This window comes from Microcaecilia unicolor, chromosome 8 (assembly GCF_901765095.1).
Source record: "Microcaecilia unicolor chromosome 8, aMicUni1.1, whole genome shotgun sequence".
NCBI lineage: Eukaryota > Metazoa > Chordata > Amphibia > Gymnophiona > Siphonopidae > Microcaecilia > Microcaecilia unicolor.
This window is the reverse complement of record NC_044038.1, coordinates 166,562,974-166,579,743: the sequence shown is the minus strand read 5'-3', so window position 1 is coordinate 166,579,743 and position 16,770 is coordinate 166,562,974. Positions and strand designations below refer to the sequence as shown.

The following is a 16,770-nucleotide window of genomic DNA, read 5'->3' as shown; positions in this document are numbered from 1 at the left end:
TACGCCTGCCAGGTATGTGGCTTGGAGAAGCATGCCAAACTGGCAAGCCCAACTCCACATCCCGACGGCTTCCTGACACAGGGGGCGAGATCCTGTGCCCCCCTGCTTGTTGATGTAATATATTGCAACCTGATTGTCTGTCCAAATTTGGATGATGATTTGGTAGGACAGCCGATCCCCTGAAGGCATTCAGTGCGTTCCAGACCGCTCGGAGCTCCAGGAGGTTGATCTGAAGATCTTGTTCCTGGGGGGACCACACCCCCTGGGTGTGGAGTCCATCGACATGAGCTCCCCACCCCAGGCGAGATGCATCCGTCGTCAGCACCTTTGTGGGCTGCAGAATTTGGAATGGACGTCCCAGGGTCAAATTGGTACGAATTGTTCACCAGAGCAGCGAATTGCGGCAACTGACGGACAGGCGGATGACATCCTCTAGATTCCCGGGGGCTAGGCACCACTGGGAAGCTAAGGTCCACTGAGCAGATCTCATGTGAAGACGAGCCATGGGAGTCACAAGGGCCGTAGAGGCAATATGGCCCAGGAGTCTCAACATCTGCTGAGCTGTGACCTGCTGAGATGCTCTGGTCTGGGAGGCGAGGGACAGGAGATTCTGCGCCCTCGCCTCGGGAAGAAAGGCCTGAGCCGTCTGAGAATTCAGCAGAGCTCCTATGAATTCCAGAGATTGGACTGGCTGGAGATGGGGCTTTGGGTAATTTATCACAAACCCCAGCAACTCCAGAAGGTGAATAGTGCACTGCATGGACCAAAGAGCTCCTGAGGTGCTCCTGACCAGCCAATTGTTGAGATACGGGAACACGTGCACCCCCAGCTTGCGTAGATACGCAGCAACCACCACGAGACACTTCGTGAACACCCGTGGTGCAGAGGCGAGCCCAAAGGGCAGCACACAATACTGAAAGTGCTATGTCCCCAGACGGAATTGGAGATACTATCGGGATGTGAGTGTATGCGTCCTTTAAATCCAGGGAACATAGCCAATCGTCTTTCTGAATCATGGGTAGAAGGGTGATCAAGGAAAGCATCCTGAACTTTTCTCGGACCAGATATTTCTTCAGGCCTCTCAGGTGTAGGATGGGGCGCATCCCCCCTCCTCCTCCCCCCACAAGGCCTCCTCCTCGGTGTCGGACATGAGCTCTCTCAGCTCAGACCTCAACCGGGCCCGTCTCGACTGCGAGGAACCACGTCCTCGATGATGGCGTCGAGCGGTGGACTCCCGCGCCGGCGGGGATGAAGCTCCCTCCATCGACGTCGACTCCACCTGTGTGGCGGTCAACACCGGCGCCGCAAGCGGCGTCGGCGTCAGAGGCCTCAGCATCGGGTCAGAGCCCACCGGCGCCTCCATCAATGGCGCCGGTGCCGGCACAGTCTGGCGCATCAGCCCTTCCAGGATCCCCGGAAGGACAGCTCGGAGGCACTCGTCAAGGCCCGCTGTCGGGAAAGGCAGAGGGGCCAGTGTGGGTGCCGGTGCCGGAAGCTGCTCGGGTCCAGGAGACGGTACCGAGGTACCCGCGGACTCAAGCAACGACACCTTCGACCAAGGGGGAACGTTCCTCCCGGCACTGCCGCCTCCTGGGCGTCGAGTCGTCCCTCGATGTACCGGAGCTGGCAGTACCGTGCGCCATGGGAGACCGATGACGGTGCTTCTTAGCTTACTTGCGAAGCACGTCATCGGCGCTTGGCGGAAGAGACGAGGAGGTAGAACCACCCCCACCCACGGCCTCAAGGTATCGGATCCGACATGGTTCGGTCCCGATGGCCCTGAGCAGAGGGAGTGGTACCGAAGACCCGGCCGTCACACCGATGCCGTAGAGGTCGACGTCGAAGGGCCGGCCCAAGTTCCAAAAAGACGGTCCCGCAGAACTTGCCTCGCCACCTGTGTCCGCTGTCTTAAGCCGAGACACAAGGTGCACTTCTTGGAATTATGCTCCGGGCCGAGGCACTGGAGACACCAAGCGTATCGGTCTGCGAGATCTGCCGGCCGCACCGACCACACTTTTTGAATCCGCTCGGTACCTTTGAGGACATCGACGGAAAAATCGCGTCGGCGAAGTCAAAGTCGTCGATGGTGGCGGTGAAAAGCACACCCGAAAAAGAAGAAAAGGCCGCTACAACGCGCCCTCGCGGCTAAGATGACAAGGAAAACTTTTTCGCTGTTTCTTTTTAAAAAGAAAATAAGACGCGAATGCGTACGTGAAAAGAGAAAAAACCGCGGCTAGGCCACAATCCAGTTTCCAGGGCTAAGAGAGAGACAGGAACACGTCTCTCTCCAGCGCGGAATAGAAAAAACCTGAACGGGAACAGTCGCGCACGGGCGGGAAGACGGCCGCGCATGCGCGGTGGGCGTGCCCTGCGTGCGGGACCGCCCGCGAAGTTTTTCTTCCGGTTGGTGGGGGCTGCCGTGGACGTCAACCCAGTCGTGAGAACAAGCAGCCTGCTTGTCCTTGGAGCACCACTAATACACTATTAATACAGAAGTTTATTGATATACTTCCAATAAGGAAGTCTGTATAACTTTGTTGAACAGTTTCAATTGTTTGGTTAATACAGTGCACGTCAGATAAGCGCATGCTCTGTTTAACTGCATGCCATACCAGTCCCGTTTTTGGCGCCATCAATTTCTATGGGGACAAACTTCGGTTTAGCGCACCACTGATAAGTGCAAAATTCGCTTATATGCATGGTTTAAGACCGCTCCTCTGCATAAGCGCATGCACGGAATATGGAAGCCGAGTGGCATGTGACAAAGGGGCGGTAAATTTGAAATCTCGTTGGTTAACTGCCACAGGCAGAAGAAACGAAAGAATGTTGTTAGAGTATACACTGGAGTTGTCATCGTTGTCGTCGCGCAACTGTAAGACTAACACTGGCTGAACGAATAGAAGTTCTTAAAAAATTAGAAAACAAAGTCAAGCATCTATTGCTAAAGAATATGGTGTCAATCCCAGTCAAATTTCATGTATCTTAAAGCAGAAAGACCAGCTTCCGGAAGACTGGCAAAACAATATAAATCCACAACGGAAACGGGCGGGAAAAGCTGAGGATGTAGAAGATGCTCTTCTTTGGTTGTTTTCTCATGTCAGGAGCAGACAGTTTCCTGTCAGTGGTCCACTGCTTATGGAGAAAGCTAATCAGCTAGCTGAAAGTCTTGGACTAACTGAATTCAAAGCCACCGTTGGATGGTTGGAAAGATGGAAGGAGAGGAACAACATAAAATTCAAGAAACAGCATGGTGACAAACAAGACGCTGATGACTTTGGTGCTGAAAATTTGGTTAAGTTCTTCCTACCATCTTGAACAAGTTTGCACCTCGTGACATTTTCAATGCTGATGAAAACAGTCTCTACTGGCGAGTGATTGCTGACGGAACACTTGCATTCAAACAAGCCGAAACTACAGGAAGTAAAACGTTGAAGGACCGACTGATGATCCTCCTTTGCTGCAATATGGATGGGAGTAAGAAATTGGAACCACTCATCATTGGAAAGAGCAAACAGCCCCGTTGCTTCAAGAATGTTAAGCGACTTCCTGTGTCATAAGAGGCTAATGCAAATTCATGGATGACGGGGGAAATTTGGAAGCAGTGGCTAAAGAAGTTAGACACTAGAATGCGGGCACAAAAGCCTCAGATTTTGTTGTGTGATAATTGTGCTGCACGCAGTGATGATGTCAGGCTGTCTAACGTCAAGGTGGTCTTCCTGCCACCAAACACTAACTCTCTGATTCAACCTATGGATCAGGGCATAATAGCCAATTTCAAACAACATTATCGGGCTTTTGTGCTACGTCGTCTGATGAGCGTTATGGATGACCAGACTGGCAAGGATAAACGTGCTGTTGAACTGGCTCGTATTCTATCACTGTTGGATTCCCTACATATGCAGAAAGAAGCCTAGAATCATGTTACACAGGTAACCGTTGTGAACTGCTACAAGCGGGCAAGCTTTGTTAGGGATGTGGAGAGGGACAAAACAGAGGCAGCTGTTGCAAATGCGTCAGATGAACAGGCTACTGACATCCTAGCCGGTGTTACTGAAGAGGAGTTTCATCACTACATAGCTGTTGATTACGATCTACAAACAGCTGACGACAGCACTGATGTCCAGTTATGAAACTACACGCAGGCAACGGCTGATGATGAAACAGATGATGAAATGAGCAGCGAGGCACATGCTGACGAAATTCAACAACCTCCTGTCACTTTTGCAAAAGCGCTGGAGTCTCAACATCGTGTGGGCCTATCTGGAGGCCACTGGATGTCAGTGCTATGACAATTTTTACCGTCTGGCAGACGTAGTCTATGGAACTCATACACACAAGAGTGTACAGAGGACTATGACTAATTACTTCAAGTAAGCCTATCATCAGTTAATGAAGACTGTATAATGTCAGTTAACAGAGACTGTATACTGTACATATAACAGTACTGTACATAAGTTTATCAGATGTCAAGCTTCTTTGGGTCACAATGGTTAAGTGCACGCTTCGGTTAACTGCATATATTTCTTTTGTCCCAGACCCTTGCACTTAAGCAGACTGCACTATATTAAATTACTAGTAAAAAAGGCCCGTTTCTGACACAAATGAAACGGGCGCTAGCAAGGTTTTCCTCGGAGTGTGTATGTTTGGGAGAGTGTATGTGAGAGTGACTGTTTGAGAGTCAGAGTGAAAGTGTGATTGTGTGAGAGAGAGCGTGAGTCTGGGTGTGAGTGTGTTTGTGAGAGAGTATGTGTGTGAGAATGAGAGTGTGTGCAAGTGTTTATGTGAGACACAGTGTGAGTGAGAGTGTGTGTGTGTGGGCGAGAGAGAGAGTGTGTGTGAGACACAGATTCTCTGTTTGAGTGAGTGTATGAGACCAAGCGAGTGTGTGAGTGACTGTGTGGCACATAGAGAGTGAATGTGATACAGTGTGAGACAGAGTGTGTGAGAGTGAGAGTCAGAAAGACATTGTATATGAGAGAGAGAGTGTGAGCCGTGCCCTCCCAATCCATGGCCATCTGTCTCCTGCCCCCTCCATTGATCCTTTTCCAGCAATTCCCCTCTGTCCCTGAGCCCTTCCCTCCCAATCCATGGCCATCCATGTTTGTCTGTCACCTGCCCCCTCCATTCATCCCTATCCAGCATTTCCCCTCTCTGCCTGAGGCCTGCCCTGCAATCCATATCCATCCATGCCCATCTGTCCCCTCCATTCATCCCTATGCAGCAATTCCCCTCTCCCTGAGTCCTGCCCTTCCAATCCATGCCCATCCATGCTCCTCTGTCACCTGGCCCCTCCATTTTTCCCTATCCAGCATTTCCCCTCTCTGCCTGAGGCCTGCTCTGCAATCCATATCCATCCATGCCCATCTGTCCCCTCCATTCATCCCTATCCAGCAATTCCCCTCTCCCTGAGTCCTGCCCTTCCAATCCATGCCCATCCATGCTCATCTGTCACCTGGCCCCTCCATTTTTCCCTATCCAGCATTTCCCCTCTCTGCCTGAGGCCTGCTCTGCAATCCATATCCATCCATGCCCATCTGTCCCCTCCATTCATCCCTATCCAGCAATTCCCCTCTCCCTGAGTCCTGCCCTTCCAATCCATGCCCATCCATGCTCCTCTGTCACCTGGCCCCTCCATTTTTCCCTATCCAGCATTTCCCCTCTCTGCCTGAGGCCTGCTCTGCAATCCATTTCCATCCATGCCCATCTGTCCCCTCCATTCATCCCTATCCAGCAATTCCCCTCTCCCTGAGTCCTGCCCTTCCAATCCATGCCCATCCATGCTCATCTGTCACCTGGCCCCTCCATTTTTCCCTATCCAGCATTTCCCCTCTCTGCCTGAGGCCTGCTCTGCAATCCATATCCATCCATGCCCATCTGTCCCCTCCATTCATCCCTATCCAGCAATTCCCCTCTCCCTGAGTCCTGCCCTTCCAATCCATGCCCATCCATGCTCATCTGTCACCTGGCCCCTCCATTCATCTATTTCCAGTAATTCCCCTCTCTCCCTGTGCCCTGCCCTCCTAATCCATACCCATCCATGCTCCTCTGTCCCCTGCCACCTCCATTCATCCTTTTCCAGCAAGTCCCCTCTCGCCCTTCCATGACCCCCCCCCCCTCGCATCCATGCTACGCTCTCTCCCATGTCCCAGCCTGGCCCGCCCTCTTCTCCCCCCCCCTTCGCATCCATGCCCCCCCTTCGCATCCATGCCCCCCCCCCCATTCGCATCCATGCCCCCCCCCCCTTCGCATCCATGCATCCCTTTTTTTTTTTTTTAATTCTTTTTAACTTTACCTCCGTGGCGGTTTGTGCAGCGAAGCGTCAGGGAAGGAGGCAGCGCTCCCGACGTCTAGCTTTCCCTTCGCTGTGTTCGGCGGAACACAGCGAAGGGAAGGCTAGACGTCGGGAGCGCCGCCTCCTTCCCTGACGTTTCGCTTCCGGATTTGTTTGTTTTGTCGCGAGGGCGGGGCAGAGACGGCTGGGAGTGACGTCAGATGGCTTCAAGGCTTCAGGGCTTCAAGGCTTCAGGGCTTCAAGGCTTCAAGGCTTCACAGAACGTTGGCTTCAGAACGTTGAGGGTGCGTTTTATTATATTAGATTAGTCCTTGTGCTGGAATCTATTTGGTTGTCTCCCTCTTTTCATTTTTTTTTTGTCAGTGTGCATGGTGGTATCTTCTTTTTGTACACAGTTAACATGTGAATTAGCACACACGAACTTAACTGTGCCAGCATATGTAAAGGTACAAAGCAGTTAACATGTGAACTGGCACGTCATGCTGGAACAGTTAAGTTCGTGTGTGCTAATTCACATGTTAACTGTGTACAAAAAAAAAAGATGATACCCCCATGCACACTGACAAGAAAAACAAACAAGGTAGTAATGACTTAAGATCCTAGCCCATGACAGACTGGATCACAGCAAACTGCCTCAAAGTGTGCTGGACTTCTGAACCTCTTTGAATGTGGCCTTGGAAAAAAATATTAGTAGGATGATCAGCGATTAAAGTGAAAAAATAGGACATATGTGTAGCACAACTTTGTGAAACTCAGTAAAAGGAAGTAGATGGGTCTAGAGCTTACTGACCTTGCAGGACATTACCATCACCAGAAAAATGCCATTCCAGGTCACGTACTTTGAACTACTGTGGGCTAAAGGGGGCTTTCATTAGCTGTGTTACAAACACACTGGAACGACAGTCGAGACAAGATGGCGACTGGAGAGGATCTGGCCAACTAAGCTCCCGACTCCCAGTAAACACCGTCGTGTGAGCACCTCTATTACCCCTAAGTATAATGGGGAAGAGGAAAGGGAAAAATCTGGCGACATATCTCCTCCAACCCCGAGGGTCCCGCTTACCGATAGCAGATGCTGGAGAATTGTGCCATTCAGAAGCTTGAACAACAGCAGCTCGCTCTGGTAGGATCAGACCGATTTCGATCGGACCGCAGCATAGAAGCAGCCTCGTTGAGCCCACCTCTGCATACAGTTCCCCTGCAACCCGGAAGCAGATCGATGTCGGCGGAGTTGCAGCAGCAGACACCGCCAGAAGAGCTGAGTCCACTTGCAGCAGGAGGAGGACCTGCCGTTACATTGACCCCATTAATGCCATCGGGGGGGGGGGGGGCGTGACGATGAGTGGCCCGACTTCTCCTATTAGTATGGGGGCTGCTTTTCAGGGAACAGGAGGATTTAAAAAACCAGCAGTAGTCACTATGGATACTCTGTGGGAAGCTATTCAAGGACTGAACTCTACCCATATCCAAGCTACTAATTCTTTAAAGGAATAAGTTTCTTCCTTAAAACAAATTCATGACTCTTTATCTGGTAGAATGCAAGTAAATGAAGAAAAAATTGAATTCATAAATGGAGAAATTAAGAATTTACAAAGTCAGACAGGAACAGTGATATTCTGGTTAGGAAACTAGAATATCCTGACAACCAAGGAAGGAGGAATAATTTAAGACTTCTTAATTTTCCAAAAGCACCTTTGGTGCCTGCAATTGATATGCTGAAAAAATATATTGGAGAAGTTCTGCTAGTTCCAACGGAGGGCTTTCCTCCCATCATTACAGCTCAATATATAATGGGAATCAAAACTCGAGCATTGGAACCTCAACCTGAACTTAATATTACTGAATACTTGAAAAGCTCATTGGAAGTTGTTACACAACGAACTACTCTATTAGTATCATTTGCATTTGAATCAGATAGGAATAATATTTTTCGATTATATTTTAGACATTTGAGTGACAAATTCCTAGGTGAAAGGATTCAGATATTTCCTGACCTAAATAAAGACACACAGAAAAGAAGACGAGAATTCATGGCTTCAAAACCTAGAATCCTCGCCTTAGATGGTACCTATGTATTAAAATTTCCTTGCAGGTGTCTTGTATCTATAAATAATATAAATTACTTATTCCTTGAACCGAAGAAAATGCTGGAATATATATTATCTAAGAAAAAGGGTGATATGCCAACTTCAACCTGAATCTTCACACAGAAACATGCTGTTGTTACCATTAGCGTGCAGATTTTTGTTCTCCTCTCTGACTAGATTACATTATTTTTTCTTCTTCTGTTATAATTTCCTATATCTTGTCTCCCACAATTGTGGTCAAATGTTTAAGAATTTAAAATTCCTCCCTAATTGGGGAAAATGACTTTTGCCTTGTTTTGAATTTCTAAATTTTGCACATTTGTAAAATATGAATGTATTATTCAAAACGTGTGATTAAAAAGAAAAAAGAAAAAAAAGAAAAAACAAACACACTGAGACCCCTTTTTCTCTATAACAAATGAGTGTATAATAATAAAACTCAGCTCACAGGCCTACAAAGAGCTACAAAATGATCATACAGCAAACAAGCAGCATTGATAAATATTCTTTGTAAGTCATGATGAAATTTTGATGTAATTTTCAGTTGGTAAACATAGGTTTTTCGCTAGAAGAAAAGTGCATAATAAAGTTTGAGACAAATGAAAAGTTATGGAGTGAAAAAGTTTCTCAAAATGTTTCCTGAAAGACAATGGTCAATTGTTGGACAGAAAAATAAAAAAATTAATATTAACGACTATTTCAAATGCTGCGCTGGTAGCGGTCAACTCCAAAGGGCACACACTGCTGCTGTCACTGACCAAGCTGAAGACCTGGTATTAAACCAGGACATACCACAAGTTTTTGTTTTAAACATTTTATTAAAAACAGTTAAATACAACAAAAGAAACCAGGAGCAAAAAGAGAACACAACAACTGTCATCCACATTTTGACATAACATCCATACCTTCCCCAAAACAGTATCAACCAGCATAAGTCCCCAGATATTTATTTAGATTTATTTACCACCTTTTTGAAGGAATTCACTCAAGGCAGTGTATAGTAAGAATAGATCAAACATGAGCAATAGGCAATTACAGCAGTAAAAATATTCAACAATACAAATTATGGCATGGTATACTACTTGCAATGACTACACAATACGTAATAGACCATTATAATTGGTGGTGAAGGGCAAGGCAAAGTTGTAACATATAGATGAGTAAGAAAGTAGGAAGAATTAGAAAGTAAGGTGACTGATTTGAAGAAAGTTGCACATGAGGTCAGAGAGATGGTTAAATATCATCTCAGCTAGGGTAGGAGTGGATAAACATGTCCCGCTGCAGTATGTGCAGCCCGAGTCAATCCTTGTGTGTGTGAGTGAGACTAACAAGTTAGTTACTTCTTCCATTAAAGGCTTGGTTGAAGAGCCAAGCTTTCACCTGCTTCCTGAAGTAGAGGTAGTCTTGTGTTAAGCGGAGCCTTTCAGGCAATGCATTCCAGAATGTGGGGGCTACTCCGGAGAAGGCTCGCTTGTGGGTATCACATCGTGTAATGTCTTTTGGAGAGGGTGTAGTTAGTGAAAGTCCTTGGGAGGACCTTAGTGTCCTTGGCAGTGTGTGGAGGATCATCCTATTCTTCAGATACTCAGGGGCATTTCTTTTCAGGGCCTTGAAGATCAGACATTTAAATTTAGCCCTGTATTATACTGGTAGCCAATGAAGTTTTTGCAAAAATGGTGTGATGTGGTCACGTCGCTTGCAACCTTCTATGAGTCTTGCTGCTGCATTCTGAATCAACTGGAGTTGGTGCAGGCCCCTTTATAGTCAGACCATTGTATAGTGCATTGCAGTAATCCAGTCTTGATGTTACCATGGCATGCACAACTGGGATAAGATTTACCTTCTCGATGTAAGGAGAGAGGCAGCGTAGCTGTTGGAAATAGTAGAAGCAGCTCTTGAAGGTTGCTTAGATTTGGGGAACCAGAGTAAATGTTGAATCTAACTGCATTCCAAGGTTCCTGACTTGTGATTTGAGGGGGAGTTCATACTTCCCAAAAGGGATTTTGATGTCAGGTATGTATCCACTTGTGTTAGGGACCCAGAGAAGTTTGGTTTTACTTGGGTTCGGGCAACGTTTGTTGTGTTTAGCCCATTCTTGAATTGATGTTAGACAAGTAATCAGTTTATTCAAGGCTGTAGGTAAGTCAGGTTCAATGGATATGAGTAGCTGCACAACATCCGCATAGATGTAGAACTGAGTATCCATTGACCAAATCAGCTCAGCTAGTGGCTTGAGGAAGATATTGAACAGAATAGGTGACAGTATCGATCCTTGTGGTACTCCATAGGTCAGTGGCCATGGTGGTGATGAGTTGCTGCCAAACATTATGGATTGTTGCCTGTCTGAGATAGGATCTGAACCAGGCAAGTACTGTTCCATTGATACCTGTTTCTGTCAGTCGTACTAGCAAGATATCATGATCCACAGTGTCAAAAGCTGCTGAGAAATCTAGCAGTACTAACATTGAATCTCTTGTCTCGGTTTCTGTGAAGATCATCTAGCAGGGATACAAGGACCGTTTGTTCCATAACCAGGTCTGAATCCAGATTGACATAGATCTAGCCAGTTACTGTTTTCTAGCCATTCATTAAGTTGTACACAGACTGTTTGTTCTATGAGTTTCCCTAGAAACGGGATGTTGGATACTGGCCTGTAACTTTCAAGTTTGTCCTGGTCAAGGTTGTTTTTCTTCAGCAGAGGGCGAACCACTGCCCTTTTTAATGCTGTTGGTAGTTGCCCATTAGAAAGAGAGGTGTTCACAATTTTTGTGGTGCCTTCTATAAGGCCCATACTTGCCTGCTGCACTAACTTTGATGGGCAGAGATCGAGGGAGCAGGTAGTTGGTCGAAGGTGTCTTAGGATTTTGTCAAGGCTCTCCTCTGTATGTTAGAGATCCTTATCACCCACTAACAATAATCAAACTCTGTAGAACAGAAGATCCCTCCACCTTGTTCTCCAACTCCACCCCAACCCTATATAAAACCAACTGAGGAATCTGAGAGTCTTGGTTCTTGTGACCCCTGACCACCAGATCCTCTATACTGTTTAAAGCAACAGCTACTACCCCCCTCCCCCCAAAATATAAATATATATATTCATTCCTGGTATGCCTTAGACTTTTAACAAGATTTAATCAGTACTTTATAAGTAGCCTAGTGGTTAGTGCAGTGGATTTTGATCCTGGGGAACGAAGTTCAATTCCCACTGCAGCTCCTTGTGACTCTGGACAAGTCACTTAACCCTCCATTGCCCCTGATACAAAATAAGTACCTGAATATATGTAAACCGCTTTGAATGTAGTTGCAAAAACCTCAGAAAGGCAGTATATCAAGTCCCATTTCCCTTTCCCAATAGACATCCTCTCGGACTCAAAGTACATAGGTAAGCATCCCATACTTTTTAAATAGTGTTTTTTTTCCCTTTTGAAAGACCTCATTTCCCTCACCTCTCAATTAGTGAGTGGGTGGAGTTGATTTATCCAATGCCAACAGCCCGGAGGATGTCCAAGGTAGCAATCCCTGCCAGGCTTCGAGCACACTATGATCTGAGCTGTATTAAGCATCAATGGTCAAGCTTCTGCATCCACCATGATATTAAACATTCTAATATGGGGTGTCACCACTTCCTCATCCATACGTTTATAAAATTCGGCAAGGAACCCATCTATCCCCAGAGCCTTCATCAATGGATTCCATTTAATAGTCTATACCACCTTGTTTGATTGAATAGGATCATTCAATAAAGCTAAGTCTGGCAGAAGCAGAAATGGCAAGGTCAAACCATCTAGATATAAATGTGCAAGCAACACTTATTGGGTGGTTCAGAGATAGTATATGGCCCAATCTCCATTTTAAGAACTGAAGAAAACAAAGTGCTAGAGACCAGAAGATAGTCAAAGCAGAATTGTGTGGCGTGTACCCATGAAAGATGTGTAACCCCTATCAAAGGGATGCAAAACCCGCCAGACACCAACCATGTCCAATAAGTTACACATATTTGGGAGACCTCTAGAGGTGTTAATTTTTTTTTTTTTTGTTACATTTGTGCCCCGCGCTTTCCCACTCATGGCAGGTTCAATGCGGCGAGCAATGGAGGGTTAAGTGACTTGCCCAGAGTCACAAGGAGCTGCCTGTGCCGGGAATCAAACTCAGTTCCTCAGGACCAAAGTCCACCACCCTAACCACTAGACCACTCCTCCACTAAGCCTCTCCTACCTGGGGTTAGAGGATTTATCTAGGTTAAGGTCCTAAGCCATACTGAAATCCTCACCTATCATAAGAGGGAATGACTGGTGTGGCAACAGCAATTAGGAATTTTTACAAAACGATTACCCATCAAACTGGTTAGGGGCTTATGTGGTGCACAATATAATCACCCGCTCCTGCTGGGGAACTGTCAGTTGGCAAATCAGGTACCGACCCCCCTGGGTCTGTCACTAGTACCTTAACCTGATCCATCACTCCTTTGCAGATCAGAATAGTCACCCCCTCCCTTCTTCACCTGAGCCGCAGCAGCTACACACTCACCCACCCACCAGCGTTTAAACTTAGAATGTTCCGTAGTAATAAGGTGTTTTCTTGGAACATGGCAATATAAGCTTTAGCCCACTGCAGTTGTTATATCTTTGTGCGCTTCACCAGGGAGTTAATAGCCCCCAACATTCCAAGTAAAAATCCACAATTTAAATAACGTCTAAACATTGGACATACCAGTGCAAGACAAAGATTCCAGTCCAGGGAGGAGGCTGTCCCAGCCACCAGCCCTTCCACATGGATAATCATAAGGTCAAAGCCTGTTCCCAGTATAAACGCTGCCCCAACAATAACGACCCAAACCAGTCTATACCGGGGACAGAACATAACAAAAGTAGTACACTATAAATGGCATACCAGTGGTAAGCTATTAAGCAATACATTATTGACCTTTCCCCCTTTAAACAATCCCTATCTCAACTCTCCTTCCTCGCTTCTGCCCATAAAGCCACTCCACTTCCCACACTTAAACAGTCCAATTTATGGAACCATCACATTTGATATCTCTGTAACCCGCAATGAACAGATCTAACCCCTCTGCTATTTCTTCACACCACCACCCCATCCAAAATTAAACCAAGCAATCCCCGCTAATAACATTGTTTTATCAGTGAAAGGACAATTATTTCTATCAATAAAAAAAAACAAAAAAAACTTTTTGATGGTCAGTAAGGTCCCAGGCTTCTCTCTGGCCTAAAGGGGCTTGTAGGTAGGCGAGAGTATGAGGTGGCACCAAACACAGTCTGGTACAAGGAAACTATGAGAGTAAATTAACAAATCAAATAACCCATCTGAAAAGTGCCACTCCCTATTTTGCATAGCAGAGTATTAAGAAAAATCAACCAAACCAGACATTACCTGTGTTCATAGCAATAGGAACATACTTGGTGCCCCGAGTGGAGGTAGGCAATTTGCCATTTAAGGATCAGCATTTGCATCAAACCCTTAATGCACAGTCTTCAGAGGTGATCTACTGACCCCATAAGCCCCTCTGATAACAATGAAACAAATCCAATTAGAATGGATGGGCACTTGATACACCTATAGGCAAGGTTTTAGTAGGGAAAAAAACAAAACAAAAAACCCCCCCCACAAAACATCAGCACCTGTTCTTCACTTATCTATAAGACTCATCACAGTAAGGTACAGTACAGACTAAGTTAACTTGACAAAAGTCCAACAGCCTTATAAGTATACTAATCCATGTACCGCTCAATAGCTAGTGGCTAAAAACAGGCCTTCAAAAACAAGTTGCCAGCTCAATGAGTACAGTAAGGTGATAACTCCCAAACAGCCGGCACCATTCTCCATCGAGGCCTCAGGAAAAACTCTTCCTGTGTTCCCATCATGGTCCAATCTCTCCAGGAAGCTCCAAGACACCTCCAACATTTCAAATACTCGAGTCTGGCCTTGATGAGAGACTCTGAAGTGGGTCAGGTACAGCAGTGCGAACTGAATCTTACGCTCAAACAATCAGGAGCACACTGGCGCAAAACTGCACCATTTGAAAGACATGTCCACAGAGTAATCCTGAAAACACAGTACCTTTTTGTTCTCATATATCAAGGATTTACCACTGTGGAGTGCCTGTAATATCACCAACTAATGGGCATAGTTCAGAATCTTAAGTATCACAACCCTAGAGAGTTATTGGAAGCCTATCCTGTGTGCTCTTTCAACCTGCAACAAGCCCAGATGTTACAAGAGTTTCACTTTGCAAGGGAACCAAGCCTTCAAAAATTACAATGTGCTCCCTTTATAGTACAGACTCAGTCAGCCCCATCAATCCAAGGTTGCTCTGTCTGGAGCAATACTCCAGCTCTTCCAGTTCTGTATGTTGCTAAAAAAAAAAAACTGGTTGCAGCTGAGCTCCTCCAGCTTCCCTTGGACATACACCTATAGATGAAAAGCTGGGAAAGTCTCTTATCCAGCATTGCCTCCATTAGAACTGCCACCTCCACAGCCACCTTGGAAACTCATGCAGAGCTCGTTGAAAGGCCCACAGGGCTTTGGGGCACCACCATCTTGTCCTGTTGGCCAGGTCCAATCCTTGTCTGTCTTTGCGTGCTAATTTGGAAGCCATCCTGCTTTTAAAGTATAGCCTCACCAAGCTATTACTGTCAGGGAGTGTTCTTACTTTGGCATTTGGTAGGCAAGGGAATAACAGGGTTTTTAGGAGAAGCGGTAGAAGAGAACATGATTAGCGTCCTCTCCTTAGCACAGCATCACGTGACCTCATTCCGCAAATTTTAAATTAATATTTTAATAGTACTTAAAATACCACATCAGTGCAAAATAACACATTCGGCAAATTTGTGTCTGCAAATTGATATTGAGTACAACCTTCTTAGCATTCATATTTTTTTTTTTTATTCACGTGATGTTTCAAACTATCTTTATTACATGATGTTTGTAAAGAATATTTCTCACACTACATTTTGGTGCATACTCATTTCATAGCTCTAATCATAGGCCTATTTGTGAGCCATAGAGGAAAAGGGGTCCCATTATTTTGAAACACGGTTATGCAAAACAGACACGCAAATATATCACGCTTAAAAGCAACTTTGAAAACACTTTCTAAAAATAAGATTTTTTTTAAAATTACTATCTCCTCCATAGTAATAGCAAAACAGCACGAGAAACAACACAATTTGAAACAATTTAAATATAGGACTACAATTAGCTGACTTACTGGAAGACATCTGGCCCAAAGACTGAAGCCAAAGCACTTGCAGACCATACTTCTTCATGATGAGATGCTACATTGGCTAAAAATCTACATAGAAACTTTAGCAAACTAAAATTAAGAGGTGGAAGCTGCAGCATGATGTACTTCAACTTTCTTCCAAATTCATCTTCATTATTATAGTCTGTGAAAAGGTGATTAATCAATAACATATGGTAAGCACAGTCTAAAAAGACATTTTATACTTCAATGCATGTTTTGTCATCATTTGGATATTAGTTGCTAATGCCATCACTACAGTAGAGAACAAACCCTGGAAAGTCTAGCCTATCAATAACCTCTGTATTAAATTAAAATTTTGTAGCTTTGTAAACAGAACTAAATGACCCTCAGGATATAAAATTAGGTAATACAGCAGTTTTTTTAAAAAACAGAATAAATATTTAAAGGACTAAACTGTGTATCCTCTCTTGCACCATCTTCAAAATTACTCATTTAGGCATGGGTGACTTAGTGGCAGCATTGCGTGCTACCATGTGGAGTCATCAAGGGGGTAAACTGTTACCCTCACACTTCACTTTGAAAATGGTTCCAATTATAAAAGAACTTGTTTACAGTCCAACATGTTTTATCTTCATGAATATTTTTTGCTTTACTCCTATTTTTGATTATTTGCTTGGCTGAAAAAGTGAAAGTAAATACATAAACATTAAATTACACATTTCTATGAGAGGTGAAGAATGCTGCAGTTCTCTATTAGCTTTTGGGTCAACTTACTGCCGTCAAAATTGCAATTAAAAAAAAAACACATAACAGTAGTTACTGCTTTTAATATTAATGTTTCAATTGATGCGCAAAATCCGAAGATGTACTGCCACCGACCGTTTCCTCCACATCCCGCATGATTCCACAGAGGAAACACCGCTTAACTGCCTCCACAGAGTTGCCATTCATCCTGAATGTCACAAGCACCACACCACGCCGTCCCAAGCGGTGAATCAAGAACCCTCCCCTGCACCAAGTAGAACTCACAGCCCTCCAAGTACTTCTGAGTCAAACTTTAGTCAGACTTACCATTGCTGGCTGCTCCCCCTAAGCTCAGTCTCCACAAATCTTACCTCAGATGACAAAGAATCAGGACTGATAATCTGTACCATGCTCGCCATTAA

General features: G+C 45.3%; 1 protein-coding gene across 4 annotated transcripts in view; it reads right to left on the bottom strand.

The window, feature by feature from the left end:
- FAM13B (family with sequence similarity 13 member B) overlaps positions 1-16,770 on the bottom strand; it is a 242,356-nt gene that overhangs the window by 154,568 nt on the left and 71,018 nt on the right. For all 4 annotated transcript variants that reach the window (XM_030211346.1, XM_030211347.1, XM_030211348.1 and 1 more), the window contains one exon: positions 15,608-15,785. In XM_030211346.1, coding sequence (XP_030067206.1) covers positions 15,608-15,785 — 178 coding nt within the window. The remainder of the gene's footprint in view (positions 1-15,607; positions 15,786-16,770) is intronic.